The sequence below is a fragment of the Miniopterus schreibersii genome, assembly GCF_964146895.1.
Source record: "Miniopterus schreibersii genome assembly, chromosome: 2".
NCBI lineage: Eukaryota > Metazoa > Chordata > Mammalia > Chiroptera > Miniopteridae > Miniopterus > Miniopterus schreibersii.
Genome location: NC_138102.1, coordinates 75596587 through 75612969, shown reverse-complemented (window position 1 = coordinate 75612969; position 16383 = coordinate 75596587). Strand labels below are relative to the sequence as shown.

Below are 16383 nucleotides of genomic sequence, written 5' to 3'. Positions count from 1 at the left end.
AAATCAAAGGAGTCATCACCAAACTGTTGATAATGGTTTCTTTGGGAGGGATAATGGTATGCACTCCCTTTCTATATTATACATTTCTGAAAATGTTTGAATTTTTAAATAATAAACATGTATTACTCTGAACCAGAAAAAATTGAAATGTTTTCAAAATATATGTTCTCTTCATTCCCAATATCACCACTAAAGTTCTGGCCCTATTTATCTCTTGCTTGGACTCTTCTAAACTGGAATCTCAGCTCCCCCATTTTTCAAGCTGTTTTCCATGCCATTTTCCACATTGCCACTGGAAGTGATCACGTCTAGTCGCTAGATTGTTTCTGAAGTTTCATATTTGTCATGGTCCTTGCCCTCAGAAAACTTATCCATAAGTAGAATAAATGAGATAAAAATTTATTCTTTACCAAACATAAGTATATTGTTTTAGGATTTTAAATGTAAAATAGGCTTAACTTATGGAGCACTTTTTTATATAATAGGCAATAACCTATTGACAGTCAATATCCTAGAGGACAGTCAGATTAAAATGATATATGTGTATTGCAGGTCCCTTAAAGGGTAGTGAGGAAAATTAGGAACTTTCATATGTATATTAATGTATTACTAATTTGAAGAAATTGTCATCTCAGAGAATGACACTTCCACTCTTGGGCACACACTACTGGGATGTAATGACAAGTGTTTGACCCAGAGGAGTGTTTTTTAAATATTCTCAAGAATAGTGAGTGCATCATTGATTGTTCCAATAAACTTCAAATGAAGAGCAAAAGAGAACTAAATGAAGAGAAAAAGGGACATAGAAATTGGAGTAGGAGCTTTTTATAGATGGTCTCAGTTTGGAATTTGATGAGAAAATGTTGGTTAGAGATCGTACAGCTTTTTCTTTTTAATCCTCACCCGAGGATATTTTTTCCATTGCTTTTCAGAGCAGGTTGAAGAGAGAGAGAGAGAGAGAGAGAGAGAGAGAGAGACATTGATTGGTTGCCTCCTGCTCAAGCCCCCACCAGGGCCAGAGATTGAGCCTGCAATTGAGGTAAGTGTCCTTGGCCAGAATCGAACCCTGGACCCTTCAGTCCATGGGCCGATGCTCTAACCACTGAGCCAAACCAGCTAAGGTTCATACAGCTTTTTATATAAGCCAAAGTTTGAGTCTCATTAGAGTCCTCTAGTGTTAAGAATTTTAGTCCTCAGATAAATTTTAAAAAGAAGAATTATTATTTTACTCAGAGTTTGAAATTTATTAAATTCATTATATGTCCACTTTCTGAGAAATATTATGCTAGGTACTCTTGGAGATTGGGGTGGGGATAGGGGAAGGTCAATAAATAAGACACCATATGGAGACACAGAGTAAAGGAGAAGAAGAGAAGATAGGTAAAACCTATCCACAGCAATGAAGCTGTTTGTAATGAGGTGAAGAAAACATTTCTAACAACTTATTGCTATGTAACATAATACAGAATGAAAAAACTGCTAAAGTGGAATTACAGATGAGAAGGGAGAGCATAACCCTGAATGGGAGATTAGGAAAGACTTAAAGGAGGAGGAGTCGACATTTGAACTAAGCCTTAAAGATGAGAGAGAATCAGAGGTGGAAACGTAAGGAGAAGGGCATTCTAGGTTGAGAGAATGGCATACTTCATTGAATTAGAGAATACAATAAGTTAGAAGGCCAAATTATGGAAGTTAATAAATATCTTACTAGTAATTCTGAATTTTGTCTCTCACTTAGGTTCTTTCTCTAAGCCAACAGTCTTTATTTTCTTAAATCCTCTGAATAAATGACAATGTTTTTCTCCTTCACAGTTCAGAAGATATACCCCTTTATAGCATGTTTAGTATTTCCCCACCTATAATTCTTTCATATGTGCCAGTAGACTGACTTTCAAATTCTTCTCAGAGAAATTTCTAACACTATAAATGGGCATTTTTTGCCCGGCCGGGCATGGCTCAACAGTTGAGCGTCGACCTAGGATCCAGGCGATAGGGGTTCGATTCCCTGTCAGGGCACATGCCCGGGTTGCGGGCCCGATCCCCAGTCAGGGGCGTGCAGGAGGCAGCCGATCAATGACTCTCTCATCATTGATGTTTCTCTCTCTCCCTCTCCTTTCCTCTCTCTGAAATCAATAAAGATATAAAATATATATAAATGGACATTTTTTATATTCTGTAAATAATCATGGCTTTTGGAATATATTAGCATTTAATGTTAATATTGGTTATTCAAGGAATACTCAAGTGATATTTTAAAATATTATTCAGAATAAAACTGGACAAAAATGAATAAATACCAATCTGATTTAACGAATTCTCTCAGTGTCCTTGTTTGCCATTTCCCCTACCTTATCTATAAATTTTATAGTGTAAACCAAACTAGCATATTTCCTAAATTGTGAAAAATATTTATTTTTGAATCTGAATTTCATGTAAATATTATCTTATAGAGAATAGTTTATTCTTTATTGTTCAGCAAAACATTATATCTTGTGTTTGGTAAGTAATACCTTGAAGTTCTATATGAAGGTGGTTCAGTTTTGGTTTTCAGATGTTTGATCATCTATTCAGTTTTCTCATTAGTTCAGTTCTCATCTGTTCAGTTCTCATCCATTTAGTGGTCTTTTTTCTTTTAAAATTATTTTTATCAGAAATTTTCTAACTTGTAGAATTCATGGTAAATTTGAAAGATTATGTAGGCCTTTATAAATATCTTTTCCCCCCTCTACTCCCAACATTATAGGAAGCACTTTTTCAAGAATTTAGATATTAAAAGTTATTTTTTCCAATGGGCTTTGTACTAGAATCATAAAAACTAGTATTATATTCAATTGAAATGTTAAGTGATAGATTTTTTTTTTAACCCTATACTCACTTTCCAGTCTTTTACAATTATATCTTCCTTTCTTCTATTCTTCCAGTGTTTACTGCACAGTTGTCAACTGTATCATTTCAATATTGGGCATCTCTTACTTGAGCTAAATATTGTTCATTTTCTTACAACCTTATGGTATACTGTAGTATAACTCAAACCTAGATTTATTTGTTAAATTTGACACTTGAAAGATTGTTATGAAATTAGAAGTGGAACAGATCTAGTATGCCAGTCCTGAATTGTTTCCTGCAGTATACATTGTATTTTTCTAGTGTAGTTTTTGCTGTGAGCTGTAATTCCACTTCATGATTTTAGTGAGTCAGTCAATCCACAACTATTAATTACTAGTTATCTATTTTATGCAAATAATATATATGTATATATGTATATCTGTCCTTTATCTTTTTTCTGAACTCCAGATGGGCATATACTACTGCCAAGGAGACATCTCTAATTAGATATCAGGCATCTCAAAGTTAACGTGGTCAAAAACAATCTCTTCATTTCTAACCTGTTTCTTGACTAGTTTATTCATCTTAATGAATGGTGCCACCATCTACTCAATTATATGCAAGCCAAAAACATAGAAATCATTCTTCAGTCTTCAATTCCCCTCACCCCAAATTTATTCCCCAAGCTGCCCTAGCTACAACAGCAAGTCCTGTTGACTCTCTCTTCAAACAATATGCTTGATCTGCCCACAGCCAGCAATTCTACTACTACTAGCCCAGTCCAAGCCACCATCATCTCTAGCTGGACTTCTGTTCCTCCTCCTACCTCGTCTCCCTGCTTCCACTATAGCTCCCCAGCCCATTCTTTCCTGTTTTTCAATAGATTCTCCATAGGTAGCCAGAGAGATCTTTTACAAGCACATATTAAGCCATATTAATTTCTTGCTTTAAACTCTCCAAAGACTTCCTACTGAAAGTGCTTACTTTGGTTTACAAAGCTGAAAGCTATCTGGCCCCTGCCCTTCTCTTCACTCCTGCCTCATTTCACACCATTCGCTACTTTTCCCCCTGCATTTCAACTATACTGCCTTCTCCTCTAACTCACCAAGCTGGTTCTTGCCTTGGAGCCTTTGCACAGTTAGTTCCCTTTGCTTGAAACGCTTTGCCTATTCCTTGGCCACTCAATCTAAAGTAAAGTAAACTAAGTAGTAGTTACCTGAGCCCTGGGTTCTTGGGAACTCCAGGATAGAAATAGAGTACCCACAGAATTAGGTCTCAAGTGAAGTTTTATTAAAGCTTTATGCACAGAGGGAGACAACGCTTACAAAAGAGGAAAGATGCTACTCTTTGAGCAACAGCTGGGGATCAGTTTTAAAGGATTTTAGGCAGGAAAGATGACATCTAAGTGTGACGTCTAAGCATGTAGAGGCGAGGCTCTTTGGTACTTGCGCAGTACATCAACATGTTTCTTCATGCATCACATGTCTCCACCCAAGGGTGTGTTTTTTACTATTATAATGAGGATAAGGTCATGCAGTAGTTGTTTTGGGGCTAAACTGTGCATGCATTAGAGTTGGGGTACTTTCGCCCAATAAAGCAAATCCAGGCAGTTACTGGCACTGCTCTGTCTGGCTGCTGATTGCATGCAGGGTTTGAGGGGCAACCAAAGGAAATGCCAATCTTATCGTGAGAGGCTTAGCCTGTCACACTATTTTATTGTCTTTAGTTTCATAGCACTTCTCAAAATATGAAATTATCTCTTCATTGTTTATAGCCTGCCTCTTCCTCCACCAAACATAATCTCACTAAAATATGAACACTAGGAAGCCAGTTACTTTGTCTGCTTACTGATGTATCCCATCTGGAATAGTACCAGACACATCATAGATATTCAATGGGTATTGAATGAATAGTGTTTGAATGAACTATGACAAATGCTATGTATGCTCCATTAACAGCAGTATTGAAAAGGTTCTTTTGATACTTTTAATATTATTTGTTAATAGGATAACAGAGCTCTCTATTTATCTTTTGTTTATGCTTTAGATATGAAGCCCCACAGATTGCCTTACGTTGTGGAATTATGCTGAGAGAATGTATTCGATATGAACCACTTGCCAAAATCATCCTCTTTTCTAATCAATTCAGAGATTTCTTTAAGTATGTGGAGTTGTCAACATTTGATATTGCGTCAGATGCCTTTGCTACTTTTAAGGTAATTTTTTTTCCTTAATAAGCCAGATCATTTAGTTTCAGCATTTAGTTAGTCATTTGGCCTCTGAAGAAGCAATTTAATTTTAAAAAGCAGAAAATTCTGTTTCTTAGGCATGGGCATAGATGACTGTCTATGATGTGAATCATAAGAGGCATTGGTAAATAGAATACAGTCTATTAGGCTAGTCTGTCACATTGTAGAAAAGACATCTCAACATACTGCCACAAGCTCATACAGAATGAATTCCAGTATATAAAAGGAAAATACAGTTCTCTGTGTATGTCTTGCTTTTATTTATGTTAAAAACAAGAGGTATAAGCTTCCACTTAAGGTGTATATTTATCAAATGCCTCTGTAAGGGTATTTGGGAAATAGAGTGTTTACCTCCAAGGAAAGGAACTGGGTAGTAAAGGGAGGTGGACAGTTACATCTTTGAATATGAAGGACATCATATTATTTTATCAGTGTAATTTTAAATTTCCACATGGTGAAACAAAACACTAAAAAATTGTATTGTGTGGTTTTTTTATAATCATATATATTCTTAGAAACATTTTATCTACTTCATTATTATGTAGAAGTTAAGTTTAATCTAACTTAATTTAAATTAAAACTTTTTTAAATTGTGGTAAAATGCACATAACAAAATCAATATCTTAACCATCGTTTAGTGCATAGTTCAGTACTTATGTATATTCATATTGTCATACAACCGGTCTCTATTAAACAGTTCTCCATTCCCCTCTCCCTGCAGCCACTGGTAGCCACTTTCTACTTTCTGTTTCTATGAGTTTGACCATCAAAAAGATGTTCAGAGAGCATATTATAAAATAGTGGAGCTAACTTGCAATCTAAAATATTAGCACTTATACATCCAATGAGTGATACCCCCTTCAAGGTTTTTATTTTAGAAAACCATGTCCCCATTCTTATAATCCTGATCCTGTCATTGTTTAGTGTCTTTTGAAACTGGTATCAATGTCTGTGGCATGTTCATTTTTCAATGATGACAAATCTTTTTCCTTTGAGGGCTGATAAAAGTTTTAGAAACAGCAAAAAGCTATTTGACTTCCAGGTTAGGGGGTAAAATGAGCAATCAAGTTAGTGAGAACTGTTTTTGGCTTTGGTAATAGTAATTATTGTGATAATAAAAAACAAATTTTGCCTGGCCAATGTGGCTCAGCAGTTGAGCATCAGCGTATGATCCAGGAGATCACAGTTTGATTCCCAGGCAGAGCACATGCCTGGGTTGTGGGCTCAATCCCCAGTGGGGGGTGTGCAGGAGGCAGCCGATCAATGGCTCTCTCTTATCATTGATGTTTCTCTCTCTCCCTCTCCCTCTTTCTGAAATCCATTTTTTTTTTTTTTAATTGTAAAATAACTAAAATGGAGCCTGTCTTCAGTGTATAACAAACAGGCTCTCAGTGGCCATTTTAGAAGAGGAATTCCAAAAATATTTTAAGCTGATGACATAACAACATCATTGAAAAAAAATAGGTTTTCACAAAAGTTGATTATAAAATAGACAAGACTCATTTAAATGTACACTCAGATTTCTTTCTTTTTTTAAAAAATTTATCTTTATTGTTGAAAGTATTACAGATTTTGACTTTCCCCCCCCTATTTCCCCCATCCACCTCGCTCCCACCCCCTGCCCAGGTCTTCCCCACACTGTTATCTGTCCATGGGCTATGCATATATGCATATAAATTCATTGGTTAATCTCTTCCCACCCCCACCCACTGCCCCTGAAATACGTCAGTCTGTTGGATGCTTCAATATCTCTGGATCTTTTTTGTTCATCACTTCATTTTGTTTCTTTAAAAACATTTCAGCAACTTATTTGTTCTATTTACGTAATTCCAAACTTCTACTTTTTTTCAGGAGATAAATATATACTATACATAACTGTAATCTATGTATGACTTTTGATTTTTTATATATTATCATAAATACATATTTCAGCCCTGGCTGGTGTGGCTTAGTTGGTTGAGCATTAACCTGTGCACCAGAAGGTTGCAGGTTCAATTCCCAGTCAGGGCACATGTCCGGGATGTGGGCTTAATCCCCAGTAGGGGTGTGAGCAGAAGGCAGCCGATCAATGTTTCAATCTCACATCTGTGTTTCTCTCTCCTCCTCCTCTCCCTTCCTCTCTCTCTAAAAATCAACAAAAAATCTTTTAATTAAGAAATACATACATATTTCAACAATATTGACATAGTTCATATACTAAAATTAATGTATACTTTAATCTTATTACTGTAGGTAAATGATTTGAAAGTTGACCTAGATGATGAATAGTTCTTTTTAATAGCTCTCCTGAGGTGGAGAAAGGTAAAAGTAGTAGTTTTGCTTTCCTGAAAAGTACATATTATCTTTAGACTAGGAATTTACTCAGCCTGTTCTGAGAAGTTTCCTTAAATCTGTTAAAAGGTTTATTAGCTCACATGGTGGCAGGAAGTGTGAGGGAGTGTTAGAGAGCAGAAAGACTCAAGAAAGGGAAGAGATTAGAGTGGAGCAGGAAGAAGGGGGAACTTAAGGAGAAGAAAACCTGACCAAGGGAAAGGGATGTGTGGTGTCCCCATGGAGGCAGGACCTGCAGGCCAGGCAGCTAGAGGGGCTTCCTGTGACTAAGAAAAGAGAACACTAGTGAGTGGACTGCCCCCTAAAGATAGCCTGGTCACGGGGTAGGCAAGGCTGGGCAGCTGCCTGTGACACACTCCACAAAGGGAACCAAAATATCCCCAGAAATATAATGAAATGAGGAAAATTGAATTGATATTAACTGTCAAGGAGAATCCTATTTGAGGATGACAGTTTACTATGGTACTTCTGTTTTAGTAACAGGATGTGTAAGTTTCTTTGGGTCCAGGGCTGAATTGCCTGAGGCAGTAGAGCAAAGGAGCTGCAGTGCCATCGTCCCTAAAAGCTTGAGCCAAGTCTGAAATAAAATATCAATCTAGAATCTGGGTTTGTAGGAAAGATGGTCACAGGTCTGCTCAGGTTTCCCACATCTCCATCCAGTCTTGCCTGTTTCCCAGATTCTCCCTGAAATCAGGGTGGGGAGGAAGAGTCCATTCCTGGAAGTCTGGGATAGATGGAAAAGGGCAAGGGAAAGAAAGAGAAGGGAAGAAGGGGAAGTTAGGGAGAAGACAGAGATGTAAAGAAAGGAAGAAGAAAACTAGAAAGAACAGCAAAGAGTAAGGGGAAGGAAGAGGAAGGGAAGAAAAGGCTGGGGACGGACTCTAAGGAGAGTTGACTGGTGGGGGGAGGGGAGGGGAGGGGAGGGGAGGGGAGGGGAGGGGAGGGGAGGGGAGGGGAGGGGAGGGGAGGGGAGGGGAGGGGAGGGGAGGGGAGGGGAGGGGAGGGGAGGGGAGGGGAGGGGGACAGCAAACATGGACTTGTGCTCAGAGTGCTTTGGAACCCCAGGATCCTTTTCATTTCACAGGCCACTCAGTCTCACCCCACAAAACAAAATGGTACAGTGGCTACAGATGAACCCAATCCCCAATAGAATATATCTAGAGCACATGGTAAGAGAGGCCTTAGTGCATCCGATTTGAAGAATGACATTTAACACAGAGGATAATTCCATTTCTTTCTAGCAAAATGTCTGTGCCTAAGCATCTAAGGAGATGTTTTCTATTAATAGATACTGTAGTTCTATGTTTTCCCTTTTTATCTGATGATTGCTGTCATGGAAATAAGGCAGTTCCTTTTTTAAAAAAGCATAAGTAAGATTTCACAAATAATTATAAGCATAGTACAGATTTTAATGCAGGAAAAAGCAAATACAGATGAATATGTATTTTTGGAAATTTCCCCAAAGATTTTTCAACATTTAATAGAATAAACTATACTTGATAATAATGTCCTGCTATCATATGTTGAGCCCAATTTAATTTTTAGCACAATATTGAATCACAAATCTGATGTGTTGATTTGTATTTCAGCATATTTTTTGTTGAACTTAAAATCTAAATAACCAAAAAAGTTTTCTAGTATGCTGTCAACATTGGAAATGTCAATTTTCTATATTTTTCCAAAATTTTATGGTTAATATATGTAACAATGACCTTAAGTCACTTTTTTTAGCTGGTTTCTAGTGGTTTTGTTTGTTTACTTGGTTTGGTTTTAGTTTGGTTTTATATTAGTTTGGGCTTTTGTTTTTAACCTTTTAGACAAACCTCGTTTTGAGCTCCAAAATGACTATTGCCCAGTTTAGTCATTAAAATTTTAACATTGTTAATTTATGTTTTCATCATGGTATTGTCTATAAATTGTCCTTTCCCCAAAAAGATCTCTTACAACCACAGTGTTTTTCATCCCCCCTCTGAGAATTAGCATAATTGAAATGGTTTGAATTCCATCTGTCTGCCACCTGACTAGCTGTATGTCCTTGAGCAAGTTAGTTCATTTTTCTTATCTGTGTGATGAAAATACTTCTGCTTTCTGGAGTTGTGAAGATTAGAAATAACATGTAAAGTACTTGGTGCATACACACACACCCTCAGCATGTAGTAAACCCTTAACAAATGCAGCTGCTGCTGGTGGATCTAGTATCATGTCCATGCCATTGTGTGTGTCTCTTAACTACACCCACTACTAAAATATCAACATTCCATTTGTTTTTAAAGCATAATACTTAAACTATGCAAAACTTAGACCTGTCAAACAGAATTGTTAGGATGTGGGATTAAAGAGTATATACCATTTCTAATAATTTTTTTAATTTGAACTTTATTTTTATTTCCAGTTTTCTGCTTTTTCCTTTTTGGGTAAAATCCTAGCTAGTTTCTTTTTTCTCCCACTCAGTTATATGCTCTATAATAATTCTGCAATTATATTTGTCTATGTATTATGTGTATATATGCACCTGTTTATATTCAGTAGGTTCTCAAATAACATCATTTCATTATAACATTGATGAGATGCTATAGGAACTGAACTTGTTTATGTCAGTTAGCCTATGGTAAAATTGTTTTTATTTTTGTTTTTTTGTGGGGTTTTTTGGTTAATTCTCACATGAGGATATTTTTTCCATTGATTTTTAGAGAGAGTGGAAGAAAGAGAGGGATGGGGGAGGGGAGACACATCAATTGGTTGCCTCCCACATGCCCCCCCACCCACCAGGGCAGGGAGTCGAACCTATAGCCCAGGTATGTGCCCTTGACCAGGATTCGAAGCTGAGACCCTTTCAGTGCGTGGGTGGAGGCTCTTTCCACTGAGCCACACCAGCCAGAGCAAAAATGGTTTTGTTTTAATGTAGTTTCACTTAAAGTCACAGAACCTATTAACAATGTTAAGTGAGGCCTTACTATATATACATAGTATAATCCCTCCAGTTTTGTGCATGTTCTGGTGTGACCCGCGACAGACGACCACCAGAGTTTGTGTTTGAATTTTTGGAGCCTTTATTAGCTGGCCAGCGGCTACAGTTGCGGCGTCTCACCCATGTAAGAGCCGAACTGCAGCCCCAACCCTCAGTTCTTCCCACATTTTATACTCAGTAACTACAAAGGCAACTACAGTAAAGGGGCTTCTAATAATTTGATAATTTGTTAGGTTGTCAGCTTTTGTAACATGAAACAAGGGGGGAACCTTAGTAACAGAAAAGGGATGATTTAAACACAATGTCTTACAATGAGTAATGGGGTTATGCTTGACTGGAGTGTGACTGGTTTGTTTTGTTTTTCTACAGGACTTCAGGGGGAGCGGTAATTATTGGGCTAGCTTGTCGGGCCTTGTCCTATACAATAGGGATCTTTTTCTACCTTTACTGTTAGTTCCTTAAGTGTTCTTCTGGCCATGGTGGCCAGAACAATGATGGCCAGAACAGTGCATACACTTATTATGTACATAAATGTTAGGGTATATCTATGAATATATAATATATACACACGCAAGTGTAAGAGCATGTGTGTGAGAAAATACAAGTCATTTATTGGCTGTATCCATCATATGTAAGTGCAGGAGGAATTCTATCCTACCATATTCTTCTATTATTGAATTTTTAAGTTATTTCAAGTTTTTTCCCCTTAGAATTTGAAGGAGCTGCTTCTAACAGAACTCTCTCCTGATTCCTCTTTGATGTAACACTAATGTGTAGCAAACAGAAAATCTTTCCTGACAGCATTCATTGGCAAAGTGCTTTTTGTATTGCTGCTGTCGCTGCATGTGCAGGCCCTGGGGCCCAGGGGGAGAGCATGGGCCTCACAGTAGAGGCTGACAACTTGTGGCAGGTGGAAAACTCCCATGGTGCATCAATTCTGGGTCGGGTCAGCTTAGAAAATCACTTATACTGCTCAGGAGCCTTAGGGAATGGATTGTCTGAAAACCAGGTATCCCAAGTATCTACCTAAAAATATTAGGGACCCCAAAGGATGCTGCAGGACTACCTTGTTCTCTCAGGGGTCCCCGATAGAGGAATAGCTTGAATTTTGACTTCAGACAAGCCCAGAATGAATCTCTGTAAAGGGTTCCCCCCAACCTTTTTTTTTAAAATCCTCACCCAAGTATGGTTTTTTTTATTGATTTTTATAGAGAGGAAGGGAGACAGAGAGAGAAGAAACATCGATGTGAGAGAGAAATATCGATCGGTTGCCTCCCATATGCACCTAACTGGGGATCAAACCCACAACCTAGGTATGTGCTCTGACTGGGAATTCAACCCACCACCTTTTGGTGTATGGATGATGCTCCAAACAACTGAGCAACCCAGCCAAAGTGGTTTTTCCAATTTAAAATTCCAGTTCCAGAGCAGTACTAAATGTTCTATGGGGGAAAAAAGTATAACTGACAGGCCCAATGTCAATCAAGTTGTGACAATAAGTGATATGAAATGAAATTAATAGCCAGTATCACTGTTTTTGAACTTGAAAATTACAATGTAAAATGCTTTAAATATTTTACATTTTATTAAAATAGAAATAGGTGGGGTTTACCATTGCTGCTGCTGCCTTTATGAGACTATTGTGTGTATCTTCTATATGTTTCTAGGAAGTTTTAATTAAATATGTATTAAAGTATAAGAATTTATTTTGGAAAACTGTAAAATTTTTGTTAGGTTTTTAATTAAATTTTGCATGATACTTAAACAGGGTATTTAGTCTCTAAGCTTATAAAAGGGATTAATTAGGTGAGGCTTGTTTTCTTTCCACATTAAGGTGAATTAAGGATATGATTTAGGTGTGATTTGAAGACAGTCAAACGTTCCTTTATGCTTTTGTCCAGTTTTCTGAGAGTTATGTCTGTAATAAGATCAGGCTACTTGTCTTCAACTTTGAAAGGGTGCATTGTGCTACTTAGTAATTCACAGCCCATTAGCCCCAGAGCAGGACGATACTGAAATTGCCCTGCTAACTGTCATTCTTGTGCTTGCCAGCATGCTAGGCAACTCTGTTTTAAAAATGGTTAAGAAAAAAAACCCAAAGGTTAAAATCCTTTAAAATCTCTGAACTTGTGAGATATAATTTTAGTTCATTCAGAATTCTTTTTTTTAAAAATGATTAGTTATTAATGACACTTTTAAAAGGTCATCATAAACTTTATTTGAATATTATATCGTTTGTACAATGTAGAGTTGTGGCTTGAAGAAATATACTGTAAACTCATCTCTAAAATATCATTTGTTTTAGTAATTACATTATTTCTATAATTTAATAATATGAATTTAAAACAAACACTTGTTTTTAACATGAAACAAACTTGTATTTCACATCTTAAACTAAGAATGGAAATAATTTTGTGATGTAAACAAAAATTTTCTTCTGAAAGTTTTATATGTTTCAAATTAATACACTTATTAAATCTTAGAAGGAAAAGACAGATTTTTAAAATTTATTTATTAGCTATGATAATTTTGTTTCACTTGGCTCTTCTTTCTCTAGGATTTACTAACCAGACATAAAGTGTTGGTAGCAGACTTCTTAGAACAAAATTATGACACTGTAAGTAGAAGTTATTTTTAAGCTTTTACCTCATTCTTTCTTCCCCTCCCTCCCTCTTAAATCTAGGAGCACTTATTCCTGTTTATGATCCACTGTAGAAACCAACAATATCAACCATACACCCAGTTTGTCTGTTGCCTGGAAGCCAGGTCATCGGGAAACCTTATGGAAAATTGGAGATGGCTTTCTCATTTTTCACATCTCTTCCTATTGTGCTCTGGAGCTCCAAGGAACAACTAGCACCTGCTCACTTTGATCTTGACTTAAGAGCACCCATGTTGCCCTTAAGAGCCAGTAGATAGCTCTTCCAAATGGAAGAACACCCCACCCTTACTAAGATAAATCATTTTACCTGGTTGATAATTAGTTTTACCTACTAGTAGAAATACCAAAATATTTCTGTTTCTAACTCCCTTCTCTAATGGTGAATCCAGCTCATCCTTTTGCAATTTGGATGAAATGTGACAATTCTAGGAAGCTTTTCCTAATCACAACCTTACACACACACATACACTCACACACACACACACACATACACACACCCCTTGGCTCCCTCACCAGCCCCTCTCTCATTTTTTACATTGTATTATTATGGTGTGTCTGGATCTGACTGGCCTGTCCTTGAGCTCTCCGAGAGGCAGAACCTTATCTGTTGAACTCAGGGGTTCAGAATACAGTATAGACTTTTGAGTCCACTTGTTTGGCTTCAAGACCCAGCTCTCCCTCTTACTGACTGCATCACCCTGGGCAAGTTACTGTACCTACTTCAAAATAAAGATGTTAATCCCTACCTCACGGGATTGTGGTAGGAATTTGACAAGATTTAAAGTTTTTAGGATAGTACCATGGCAAGGCTCAGTATTAATTTTTATCATTATTACTTGTATCCCTAATATCTAACTTAGTGCCATACATTTGGTTGTATTCAATGAGTATTGAATGAACAGATCCATCCTAGAGCAGCTATGCTTTTGCTAAATATATAAGCAACAGAGACAGCATGATTAAAGTAGAACATATCACAAACCTAGAAGTGAAATTTTATAAGACTTGTTTCAGTATTGGTTCAGATGATCTAAACCAGTGCTCTTCAGTGAAATATAATGCAAGCCACCATGTATTTAAGCATTTCTAGTTAGCCACAGAAAAAGGTAAGAGGAAACATGACTCTGGGAGGATATGGACTACCCTGCCTGTCAGTATCCTATACTTCACACATCCAAATCACAGACATTAAACCATGTCTCTTGATTCACAAATTATTCACTAGTCTCCCTTTAAGATTAAGAATAAGCAGTATAATCATGAAATTAATATCCTAAAATTATCGAGAAAATATTCATGACATCAATTGGATACTTTGGTCTAAATTTAAAACATAAAGGGAGAATAATTCTTATTGCCAGTGGCATCCAAAAGCTTCAAGACTAAAAGAAAATGGCGTATTTTTAATCTAGGAAATGAACTGATTTATAGTTTGGTTGTTTGGTAATTATAGATGCTAGATGGAATGCTGAAGAAAGACTCATTAGATGTTACATTTATAATAAGTGAAAATAAAAGAGGTCTAAGATAGCTTATGACAAAACCTGTAGTATCAACTGCTAATCTTTTCTATAGAATGAGTGAAGTAAATGTGCAATAATACTTTGAAGTCAGGGACAATACACAACAGTTTGAGAGACCATGATCTCATTCTCTTTGACCCCCTTATTTATCTAATTTTGTCTGTAGTCACTTCTTGTGTAATTTAGTAGTTTCGCAGACACTGAGCCATCTGTACTGGCCTGAACACTGGCTCTGAGAATGTATGTTCTCTCAAACATTTCATACTTCTTGAGTTTTTATATATATTAGCAATAAACAGCTAAACTGGAGCACATGATATATGACTCTAAAATAATGAAACTGTTAGCTTGGGAAGTCAAATCATACCTTATACATATATTTGCATTTTATAGTTGCAATTAAAACTTAACACAAAGTTTGTCCAATAAATTTAATGACCCACAATATCCTCATGTTTTGTGACAGAATAATAAATCCTTCATATAACAGTGTATAGTTACTGTGACTAATGTGAGCTACACTCTGTTTATACTTTCACTTTCTTAATTCTCTCTCAGTAATTACCAACAGTGTGCACAGCTTGCCCTCATCACACACGTGTACACACACCTCCCTCACACTTGGCCCTTTGAGTACTGGGACTGTTTTGTACCTTCTTCAGCCCTTGGACACTCCAGCTTTCAGTTCTCTACTGGCCTTGCTCCTTCCACCCTAGTAATCTCTGAGTGTGTGTACAGAGGGTGGGAGGTTGACGCTGAGCTTCCTGGTTGCTCACTCCCTGAGTTGAACTGAAGGGCCTAAGTAATGATTGATGATCAACCATATTAGGAAATGAGCCCCAAGCACCAGTGTCCCCCAGCCTCTGGGGAGAGTAGAAGTGCTCCAGAGAGGCTAGTTGGGATTAGCATTGCCATCTTGCAGCAACAGTAACCCTATTCTTCTACCTGTTCATGCTATGAATCTGACAATTTGATTATTTATGAGTTGCCAGGTGAAACCCTCAATGTATTTAAGCTTTCTCAAATTATTCATAGACTAATAGCTACCAGCAAGTCTACGTAAACAGATTTATTTAATGTAGTATAAAATGAGTTGTCTTGCAACTCAATAGATGTTTTATTCAAAATGATTTATTATAGTACTCAATTACTACATTTTTCTACTCTATTTCTAATTTGCAGAACTGAAATAAAATAGAGAATTATGTCTTTTGTATCACTTGACCTCCCTATCTCTTGGTGTCTTTGTATGTAAATGAGGATGGTGAAAGGGGAAACCTCCCAGTGGACAGTGGTGATCAGTCTGGGGTTAAGTACACAGAGGTAGAAAGCATGTAGCTGGGCTGTGCTGGGCTCAAGGGCTGGGGATTTACTTCTGAAGGAAGAAAGCAAGCAAACCTAATGCAGAGAAATAACTGCTGGCTTTACACTCTAATGTTTATTTTCTTTTCACTAGATTTTTGAAGACTATGAGAAATTGCTTCAGTCTGAGAATTATGTGACTAAGAGACAATCTATAAAGGTAATATCAAATTTAATTTAGAGTCTCCATAAATTGATATCTTGTTAGTAAATGATTAGTAAGCAAGTAAATACAGAAAAATTTAAGTATACTTTTTTGGAATTTGAGAAATGTTTTATGTTACAACTATACTTTGTAGCAAAATAATGTAAGCGTCCTACCTCAACTACTTTTTAGAAGTAACAACATAAATAATAAGTATGTGCTAATACACAAAAAGGGTGTATGTGTGTGTGTATGACCACACAGCATCTACAATTTGAGATTATATCTCCTATGAAATTCCTGCGAAAATGCCACTCT

At 36.8% G+C, this 16383-nt stretch overlaps 1 protein-coding gene across 5 annotated transcripts in view; it reads left to right on the top strand.

Annotated features, from left to right (window-relative positions):
- Positions 1–16383, top strand: part of CAB39L (calcium binding protein 39 like) — a 143756-nt gene that overhangs the window by 107352 nt on the left and 20021 nt on the right. For all 5 annotated transcript variants that reach the window (XM_081130192.1, XM_081130194.1, XM_081130193.1 and 2 more), the window contains 3 exons: positions 4873–5041; positions 12931–12990; positions 16015–16080. In XM_081130192.1, coding sequence (XP_080986318.1) covers positions 4873–5041; positions 12931–12990; positions 16015–16080 — 295 coding nt within the window. The remainder of the gene's footprint in view (positions 1–4872; positions 5042–12930; positions 12991–16014; positions 16081–16383) is intronic.